Source organism: Podarcis melisellensis (assembly GCF_964234715.1).
Source record: "Podarcis melisellensis genome assembly, chromosome: 8".
NCBI classification, from domain to species: Eukaryota; Metazoa; Chordata; class Lepidosauria; order Squamata; family Lacertidae; genus Podarcis; species Podarcis melisellensis.
The window spans coordinates 18,173,322-18,184,388 of NC_138540.1; the positions used below are offsets into that span (position 1 = coordinate 18,173,322).

The window sequence follows — 11,067 nt, forward strand, 5'->3', positions numbered from 1 at the left end:
ATAATGATAGAGGTCTTTTATTTCACAGCAGCTACAGAAGTGGGTGACTTGACTCATGTGAACAAGCCATCTCAGACAGGAGCACAAGAAATTGTATTACATTGAGTCAGACAAGCTCTGTACTGTCTACACTGACTGGCAGCAACTCCCAAGGATTTCACCACCCCTACCTGAAGACGCCAAGGATTGAACCCGGGGACTTTCTGCATGCAAAGGAGATACTCTACCACTGACGACCAACTAACCATCAAAGACCTGACCTGGGATGAAAGCTACTCCCCCCTCGTTTAAGTAGGGGGCATGTGTTTTTGTATTTGGGTCTGTGCATATGAAGAGCCATGCTGTGCAAAATAAAAATAAAAATTATGGGTGACCCAAATGCCAGTTAGTTATTGCATCAGCACAGCTTTCCTCTCTATAAACTCAAAGTGCTGCTAATGACTTATAAAGCCCAACACAGTTTAGGCCCAGTCTATCAGGAGACCATATTTTCCCATATGAACCTGCCTGGGCTGTGTGACCTTCAGTGCCACCACCCTTATGTGCACACTTGGTGTAGATGTGGAAAAGGGCCTTCTCGGTGGCTGCTCCCAGACTCTGGAACTCCCTTCCTAGAGAAGCTTGACTGGCTCCCTCCTTGTTGTCCTTCGACTGGCAGGTGAAGACTGTCTCATTCCGAAAGGCCTTTGGGAATTGACTGGTTTTTAAGGAAAGGGCTTTTAATAGTGCTGTGCTGTTTTAATAGATTTGTTTCCTTTATATATTTTTAAAATTTTATTAGAGATCAATTACTTTTATCTTTTATATTCTTCTAGCTTTCTGTTTTGACCTCTCATGAAGAGAAGCCTCAGATTATGATTGCAGGGTCCAGGTCAGTTCATAATCTTGTGTTTAAAGCATATTACATTTTCTAAAAAGCTGCCATCTAGTTGCTCCCACCCTAAGTATGTCAGCGGCCAAGGTATTCCCCAAAGCATCTTCGCTATGTTTCTTCAGCCGCCAGGCAAAAAACATTCCTTTTCTCCTAGGCCTTTGGCTAATTAAACAATCTATGGCCTTTTAAACTGTGTGTGCAGGATGGGATGGTATTGTTTGTTACTACGTTATTTTTTTTGTGTGTTTTTACATTGTAAAGCACCCTGTGATCCTCAGATGAAGGGCGGTGCAAAATTAATTATTATTATTATCATCATCATCATCTCCATGTTGTTTTATTCTGCGTCAGTCGCCTTGAGTCTGGGTGGAAAGCAGGATATAAATAAATACAACAACAACAACAGTAGTAGCAATAATATAGTGCCAGGTATCACTCCAGGCAAAACAAGACTTCAAATTCCGCCAAGCACAGCTGCTCGAGATGGGAATTCCGTTCCCCTTACCCAACACACCTCTCCACCATCTGTTTCCACATGACTTCAGCACAAGGGCTCCTTTGAACTACAGCTGTCGGAAGCACCACAGAGCACAAAGGCCCAGCTGATGCAAACAGGGGCCAAAGGAACGCTTGGGACACCCATCTGCTGCAATGCAAGCCAAGCATACCTCCTGCCTGGGCTCATGTCCTCAACCAGCAGGCTTGGACCTCACAGACCCTTCTTTCTTGGAATGAATTAACAAACTATTTTCATTAGGGCACACAGAATTGTAGAGTTGGGAGGGATCCCAAGGGTCATCTAGTCCAACTCCCAGCAATGCAGGAATCACAAATAACGGATCCCTTTTTGCCACAGCAGGCATTGTTTTAGAAGAGGTATTCTTCCTCCTTTCCCTGAGACTCAGAGGAGAGAACACCTGTGTGTGTGTGTGTGTGTGTGTGTGTGTGTGTTGCACACTCTCTCCTAACCTTTCTTTAGAATCTGGCAACCAATCTATCAGAAGGGGGCACCTTTTAGCATCAGTAACAATAATCCACTTAATTTACCAAAACTATTTTTAAAACTTATTTTAAGAAGGGCTAAACAGTGTATGTGTATATATATGTGTATATATTCACACCTCTTAACCCTGAGCTTTTGACACTTGTGATGTCCACTTTTAAGACTTATTTTTGCAATCGCAAGTTGTTTTTAACACTGTGTTTAAATTGGGACCTTAGGGCACTTAATGAATATTATTTATTCATGGTACCTCAGGTTATAGACACTTCAAGTTACAGACTCCGCTAACTCAGAAATAGTACCTCAGGTTAAGAACTTTGCTTCAGGATGAGAACAGAAATCGTGCGGCGGCAGCAGGAGGCCCCATTAGCTTAAGTGGCACCTCAGGTTAAGAACAGTTTCAGGTTAAGAACGGGCCTCCAGAACGAATTAAGTTCTCAACCCGAGGTACCACTGTACACTGCTGGACTCCAATGCTCATCAGCTCCAGCCAGAATGGATAATGGTCAGGGCCGGCAATCTAAATTCGCCCAGCACACTTTGCACCTGGCTACCAGGTGCCCAGGTGCCAGAATGGCACCTGACGTCTCCCCCACCTGGAGGTGCATGCCTGGGGATCCTTGCAGCGTGACTATTTTCAGACACATCCTGTGGAATTCTATTCATTATATTTTATCTGCACAATCAGAATGAATTTCAGGAACACCAAAGCCGCATGGGGAAAAAAATGACTTTCGAGCCATCTGACCCAAAAAGGGCAACTAGGTGTTCCATTTTGGTTGACTGTAACCCTGGTTTAAGAAGCCATTTGGTGCCTAGCTCATATATCTGAGTTTCTAACACTGCTCTGGGCTGATGCAAAAGTGGAGTCTGACAACATCTTCTGCTTCCTCAAATGAAGGGTGTATGGCAATCCTTTCATTTCAGACATACTGGGAGCAGCGTGGAGATTTCCTCCGCTTGTGCCGTTCTCAGACGAAGAAGCGATAATCTCGTGGCACTATTTCCGTGATCCTACTCTGTCTGGGGCCACAGACGCATTAAGAACAAAAACAATGCTGTTTTAGATCAAGGAAACACAGAAGGGGGTGGCTGGTCTGAACAAGATGGAGATTATCAGGCAAATCACAGGCCCTGCAAATCTGCCCGCTCAAGCATTGTGTCCAGGAGAGGGCGAGAAATTCAGAAGCATTGCATAACGTTTACTACACTCCTGCATCTGTTACCAGCACATGGGGTTCTGATGTATACTGCCTTTGTATATGGAGGTTCTATTTCATCAATATAAGCAATAGCCATTGATAGACTGACGCCTCACATTATTTTTCCTTTAAAGCTGAAGTCAGCACCCCCTCCCCACGTGCAATGAAACCCCAGCAAAACACATATCTTAGAACAAGGAAGGGAAAACTTTTTTCCAGCCTGAGGGCCACATTCCCTTGTTAGTAACCTTCTGGGGGCCACATGCCAGAGGCAGAGGTGAGCATTTAAGGGATGCGACTCTTCCCTTTGCAAAGTAAGCTTATATTCCAGTCATGCAAAAGCCAGAGAGGTACACACACCCATTTTTATAACCAGAAAAGCAATGAGTTTTATCACAATTCAAGGACACTCTGCAGAAAGGCAAAGGCACTGATAAAAGACACATTAAACTCTTATCTGGGGAAAGCTGCTTGCCCCACAAACGGCATTCCAAAGTTACTCAAAACTATGAAGGCTGGGCCTGATTCCTGGGCTACAAAACTCAAGCAGGGAGCCAAAATTTAAGGGCCAGAACACAGAAGTTCAACGAAAACTTGTAGGCAGCGTAGATGATGAATAACAAGGTCAGATGTATCCTGGATAAGGGAAATAACACTGCAGAGCCATGAAGCTCAATGGGGGTCCTTGGACAAATGAGGCTGTCACTTAGCCTACTTGAAAAGGCTGTTGGGAGAGTAACCTTTTCTTGCCAGAACCAGCCACACTCAGAGGAGAGTATCCACTGCACCTCTGCGTGTCCAAAATAACAATTCATGGAGAAATACACAGAAACATATTTTTCTAAATTTAAGAGGCAAGAGTAACATGATTCCAGAAGTGGTTGTTTTTTTAAAAATCGGGGATGAGGTGCATTTTAAGGATTAAAACTTTGGGGGCCACTGTTGCAGTGCAAGAAAGCAGTCATTAACTTGCCACAAAAAAGGGAAGTGGACATTTTAAAATGTTCTTCCCAAGTTCTGCTCAGGCCATGTCCGGTCATCATGACCCCTGGAGGAAGATGGAGAAAAGCGGCTGTACAAGACCTCCTCCCCAAACGAAATGCATTCCTCACATTCCACCATTCTCAAGGCTGATCCTTTGCCTGCAATGGATGAAAAAAACCTATTCACTCATTTTGCCTGCCTCCTGTAATCATTCTCCCGAGTCAAACAACAGGAATGTTAACGCTCACCTGCAGCATCTGCTTCAGACTCAAAACAAAATAAGCTCTGCTTTGCTGGAATTTTTTGAGATTTCCACGCAAGCCTCTGAGAGCCCAGGTTGGTGGCTAGTCCAGCATCATGTTCTCAGAGCGGCCAAGCAGATGCCTGTGAGAAAGCAGCAAAAACAGGACCCTAGCACAAGAGCCCTCTCCCCTCCAGTTTCCAGCAACTGGCATTCAAAAACATTGCTACCACCCCTGATTGTGGACGCACAGCCCAGCCATCGTGACTAACAATCAATGGACCTCCTTTTGAGTAGACGGAAGGAGATCCTCATTCAAAGTCACTGCTCTCCCTTTCAGCCTCCAACCTACCTATGCTACCATCCCACCTTACAGGGCTGTTGTAAAGCATGTAATCTATCATGTATGCAAAGGGTGGCCCCTCCAGGTCGCATGATCTGGTCCTCAGAACCCCCCTCCCCAAAGTCAGAATCCTCATGAGCCTTGTGTGTTTATAGAAACAAGCCCGCTGGATGAAAGGGGAGGAAATTACATTAGTTGCCCTGCCCACTTTTGCCTCTAGCCCCACCCATACTAGGATGTGGCCCTCAGAAGGGAATATGGCCCTTGGGAATGTGAGGGAATAATAATTATTATCTTATGATTTACTAGCTTCCACGAGTCCTGACACCTCCACCATGGGAAGCAATGACAGCTGAATTAGCACAGGACCAACACAGGTTCGTAACAATAACATTTTTTAAATGCACAGACCCAAACTGTTCTCAGGGGGCACTTTATTCAATTAGAAACATGCAACTGCAGAGGACGTGGCTTTAAATAATGTGTTTCCACACACAGAGAGAAGGTATCACTACATGTAAAGGGAGGAACGTGGGTGGTGCTGTGGGTTAAACCACAGAGCCTAGGACTTGCCGATCAGAAGGTCGGTGTTTCGAATCCCCGCGACGGGGTGAGCTCCCATTATTGCTCGGTCCCTGCTCCTGCCAACCTAGCAGTTCGAAAGCACGTCAAAGTGCAAGTAGATAAATAGGTACCGCTCCGGCGGGAAGGTAAACGGCGTTTCCGTGCGCTGCTTTGGTTTGCCAGAAGCGGCTTAGTCATGCTGGCCACATGACCCGGAAGCTGTACACCGGCTCCCTTGGCCAATAAAGCGAGCAGAGCGCCGCAACCCCAGAGTTGGCCACTAATGGTCAGGGGTCCCTTTACCTTAACACAGAGAGAATGCAAACCAGTAGAAGAGACTCCCTTGGAAGGTGGTGGACTTTCCTTCAATGGAGTCTTTTAAACAGAGGTTGGATGGATTCTTTAGCTGATTTCTGCATTGCAAGGGGATGACCTAGATGAACCTTGGGGTACACCTTCCAACTCTACAATCTAGAAAAACAAAAACCTGACTTGATTCCATTGAGAACGTCTTACTCTTCCTAAACCTCTGGCAGCAAAGGAACTATTATAACTGGAAAGCACATTTCAATCTTACACCACATCTTACGTACGGATGTGTGTGTGTGAGAAAGTGTTCTACTTTCCTCCTACCACCCCATGCATCTGTATACATTGCTCACCTTGGGATTCTAGGACTGGAAGGAGGCAAGCCCAGAACAGCAACTCATACAGAAGCACAACCCTTGAGAACAAGGACACTTTGGCATGGCTCTGCAACTAGGAGTGACTGACTGACTGAAGCCTATCTAGTTCAGAAACGGTAGAATTACCAAATCAGCTTTCACTGGAGTTCAAAGCAGGCCGCTCTCTAGACTGTTTTATTTATTTATAACATTTGTATGCCACCCCATAATGTGAAGTTCTTTATGAAACTTTCAAGGGCATATTACTCATTTCAGATTCATCAACTTCTTTCTCAAGGTACACAGTTTGAGAATCACAATCCTTATGGGATCAGCAAGCTTGTGTCCACCTGGGCAGTTTCTTATCTCCACAGTGACCCACAGAAACAAAATGTTACCCAAAGCATCCAACGGTTGGGCCGGGCTTTTGCCAACCCGACACCCTCCAGTGTTAGAAATCAGCCCTGTGAGGTAGGTTAAGAGGCTATGACTGGCCCAAGGTCACCCAGCGAGCTTCATGACTGAGAAGGGATTTGAACCTGATCTCCCAGGTCCTAGTCTGACACTCTAACCACTACACCACACTGGCTTCCTAGAGTCCTGCTGCTGTGTGACAGCTCTATAAATTACATAGGTAAGTAAATATGGGGAAAGCAAAATGTCACCTAGAGAAGGCTCTGAAATATTTTCCTTAAAGCTTGAATTTGTTTTAGTCTGGATTGTTTGATTTGATGTTTTAATGTGTTGTAAACCACCTTGAGATTTTTTAAAGATATAAAGTGGCATAGAAATGAAATTAATAAATAACAACAATTCACCGAAAAAAAGGTGCCCAGATATTCCATTGTGGTGACCACAACCCAGGTTTAAGGTGCTATTTGACGATTCGCTTATATATCAGGGTTTCCAAGACTGCCTCCAGCTTCAGCCAGCATCGCCAAAAGGCTAGGATGATGTGAGTTGTACTCCCAAGCATCTCAAGGGCCACAGAAGACTGGTTTAGACCCAACTTTTAAGCTGGCTTTCAAGATGCACAGCCAAGCTTATATATGAGAGTTTCTAACACTGTACTGGATATGGAACAAAGCTGAGAGAACACGGATACTATAAGGTCACTTCTTCTGCTCAACAACCAATATTTGGGCAGGATTCCCTGAATCACAACTCGGGTCCAAATCCACTGAGCAACACCGTGTAAATTTCAATAGACAATCAGTATGGCTAGGAAGGGCTGAAACCCTAGAAAGCTGCTCGGAATCACAGTAGAAGAATACTGAGCGAGACGGACAAAGGGTCTGACTCAAGGCAGCTTTTATGCAGCACCACGAAGACTAGAATCTTGCTCTGTTTTGCGGGGAGGGCCTTGAGAGGAGTGGTAAGAGATCTACCTTGCACGCAGAAGATCCCACGTTTAATCCCCAAAGGATTCTCCAGGTAGGGCGTGGGGAGACACCTGCCAGTCCGCGCTGACAACACTGAGATAGGTAGGTTGTCAGTTCCGCCTCAATTAAAAGACAGCTTTCGCCTTTTATCACTGTAAAACTTTTGTGGTCATTTTTTAATAAAGCTAACTCGGCATTCATTGAAACCCGTTCGGATGGCACGCTTCTCTACAAGCGGTTCGTGACTCCGGAAGGGGGCGGGGCTTCACCCCCCCTCCAAGAAAAAAACCCCGGACATTTAAAAAAATATTCCTCTCTCCCAAAAAGAAACAAGAGAAGCAAAGAGGCGGGAGGAATGACTCGCCCTCCCGCAGGAAGATCCCGGCAGTTCAAATCGAAGGGAGGCGAGTCTCAAGCATGGTCGCTCCCCTTTCGAAGGCTTAAGGCGGCAACCCCGCCCAGCTTGCCTGGCTGGGCCTCCCAAAGCATGCTCGCCTCCCGGAGGCAGCTTAATCCGCGCGGCGGATCTTTTATAGTATATTATCTTTTGTATTACTGCCTCGATCGCAATTCCACGGGACATGTAGGTATTTAAAATAAAGCACAGCTTACCTCCGGGCGATTTTGTACAGCAGGACTCCGCCGGCAGCGGCGCACACAGTCACCCCCAGGCCCCCGGCCAGGCCGGCGGTGGGGCAGCCGGCCAGCAGCGCGCCGACTCCCTCCATGGCCGCTGGGCTCTGCGGGAGAAAAGGCTCAGGGAGGAGGAGGGAAGGGGAACTGAAAAGGGAGCGGGGGGGGAGTAAACGTAATTGCAACGACCGCTGCTCGGATTCCTCGTGCGAGGGGGCGGTCGCGAAAGGAGAAGGAGGAAAAAAATAATAAAAGGCTGTTTCCACCGCGCGCTCAGCAAAGAAAGAACGGCGCCTCCTCTTAGAACGCGTCGAGGGGGAGCGTTCTTAGAACGTTCAGTTGCAGCTTTCGGAGCGCGAGGAGGAGGAGGAGAGAAGCGCCGGATGCGGATTGGAATGCTCGGCCGAGCCTTTCGGAACGCTGAGTAACGAGCAGCCTCTTTAGAACGCGGCGTGTCCAATCGCGCGCCCGGCTCCCTTTCTCACCTCCACGCCTCACTCCCCCGCCCCCCACGGCGCCCTCTGCTCCAACGCTTTGAAGAATTAGAAGAAAGCGCGCCCGCGCGTGGCAGAGCAAATCCAGAAAAAGCGCCAAAGGCGGAACGCGTTGATCAAGAGCGTTACCCCCCGCCCGGTTCAGTAGACACAGCGGGCAATTGGAGCGGTTCCTTTTCTCCTCCCCTCTTTCTATAAAGCGGTATGACCTTCCCTCCACTGCTGCCGCCGCCGCTCCTCCTCTTCCAGGAGGCACCGATCCGCCCCCTTCTCGCATATACCCGCCGCTGGCTGCCTCGCCTCCAATCACCGGCACGAGGCGTGGGTAAGCATGGCTGGAGGCGGCGCGGGGAAGGAAAAAGGAATCCGAGGCGGCGATCCTTTTACGCACGCTTTCCCCCTTTGGGAGTAAGCGCTGCTGAACGCAGCACGTGGTTGTGGAAGTGGGAGCTTTGTACACGCGCACACCCAAACGATTCGGGGTACGGAGCGCCGTGCACACCGAAGCACTGCTCACCCCATGGTGGAATGACGACGAAAATAAGCGATCCTTTTATGTGTGTTCACGCAGAGTGGCGTCAAAAATCAAGCGGATCACCCTTTATTGATCTTAAAAAAAAAAAGCTTGAGCAGCTCAGTCTAATAAATTTTAAAAGGAAGCAAGAGACTTCCACGCCCCCGGCTGGCAAATCGAAAATATCCGTCACGACTCACGCCTTTGAAATGCTTGATCCGTGCTTGTGGCAGGACCTTGGAGGAAGCGAGACCCCGTTTTTAAAGCTGGCTTTTCGTGCTTGGAAAAACTCCCCTCCTCTCAAAAGCTGATTCACGCGCGCAGGCTGGCACGATGCTGGCCTTTCACGCGGCGGCGAGCACGAACACCCCCCCCACCAGTCGCCCACCTTTTCAGTCCACGACTCCCTCGCTGTAACACGGAGTCGAGGCAGCCGGGAAGGAGAGAAAAAAGTAGATCGTGGGAATGACTCATAGGGGTTGTAGGCTTCCCGCACACTCAGGAGTTAGGAAATGCATCCATCTAAGTCCTACTCAGATGAGATCCATTGAAATGAATGGACCCAAGTTAGTCCTGTGCATTAACTTTAGTGGGTCTACTCTGAGTAGGACTAGCATTGGCTTATAAGGCTTCGCTGAAAGGTTCCTAGAACAGGACTAACCTGTCAAATTAACAAATTTCATTGGGTCTACTCTGAGAAAAAGTTAGCTGAGCTGTTTTGTACACATATTTACTTTATTTTTCCTGCTTATAATGAACTGAAATGGGGCTGCATTTCTGCATGAGGAAGCTTTCAAGGGCTGGCACCAGGCATGAGGTAGAGCAACTGCACAGAGGAGGGTGGGTGGGTCAAGAAAAATTAGATGCCCCTGCCGCAAGATGACCCCCACCCAACTGACTAATTCATTCAGATTGTGTGGCTAGGACCCAGACTAATGGATTCAAGTACAGTGGTACCTCGGGTTAAGTACTTAATTCGTTCTGGAGGTCCGTTCTTAACCTGAAACTGTTCTTAACGTGAAGCACCACTTTAGCTAATGGGGCCTCCTGCTGCTGCCGCACCACCAAAGCACAATTTCTGTTCTCATCCTGAAGCAAAGTTCTTAGCCAGAGGTACTATTTCTGGGTTAGCGGAGTCAGTAACCTGAAGCGTATGTAACCTGAAGTGTACGTAACCCGAGGTAGCACTGTAACAGGAAAAGCGATTCTGACATCAGAAAGAACTTTCTGTCAGTAAGAGCTGTTTGACAGTGGAACAGACTCCCACAAGATGTGGTGGACTCCTTCCTTGGAAGTTTTTAAGCAGAGGGTGGGTGGTCATCTGTCATGTATGATCTAGTTGAGTTTCCTGCATTGCAGGGGGTTGGACTAGAATGATTCTAAGGATGTACACCTGTTCACCCACCCAGAGACCCAGCTTGTCTAGCACCTTGTTCCCAGTGGCACATCTGGGTGGCCACTGGGAGAAGCTCCGCAAGCAGGACCTCACCCCAACCAGCAACTCTTCCCACCTGTGGTTCTCAGCCACTGGTATTCAGAAGCATTTACTGCCTCTGGCAAGGGAGGTGAAACATAGCCACCAGGGTGAGTAGCCATTGAGATCCTCCATGAATTCATTCAGTCTTCTTCCAAAGCCGTCCAAGTGAGGCATCTAGAAAACCCACAAGAAGGGGATGGAGGCAACAGTCTGCTGTAAGCTCTCAGGCAAGATTTTACGCATTCTCCCCAACCCCAAACAGTATACCGTATTTTTCGCTCCATAAGGCGCACCGGACCATAAGGCGCACCTAGTTTTTAAGGGGGGAAATCAAGAAAAAAATTCTTATTTCCTACCCCCCCCCCCAGCCCCAAAGAGCAAAGAAGCCAAGACAGCGAGCGAGATCCATCCCGCTGGCTGTCTTGGCTTCCTCTTTAGCCACGCGCAACATCTCCAGCCAGGAGAGGCTGTGCACGGTCTTGGCTTCGTTTTTAGCCATGGGACTGGGGAAGCCCAAGCTTCCCCAGACCCCAGAACAGGTCCGGGAGCGGCGGCAAGGTTGCAAAGCCTTTGGAGCGCAGCGCGAGGTCCCGCTGTACTCCAAAGGCTTCGCATTGCTATCGCTGAAGCCAAGGAGCCTGCATTTGCTCCATAGGACGCACACACATTTCCCCTTAATTTTTGGAGGGGA

The 11,067-nt window shown here is 47.9% G+C and overlaps 1 protein-coding gene across 1 annotated transcript in view; it reads right to left on the minus strand.

Moving 5' to 3' along the window:
- TMEM201 (transmembrane protein 201) overlaps window positions 1–8,827 on the minus strand; it is a 44,168-nt gene extending 35,341 nt beyond the window's left edge. Inside the window, exon 1 of the mRNA XM_081923611.1 lies at window positions 7,871–8,827. Coding sequence (XP_081779737.1) covers window positions 7,871–7,986 — 116 coding nt within the window. The 5' untranslated portion in view covers window positions 7,987–8,827. The remainder of the gene's footprint in view (window positions 1–7,870) is intronic.
- Window positions 8,828–11,067: the final 2,240 nt, after the last annotated feature.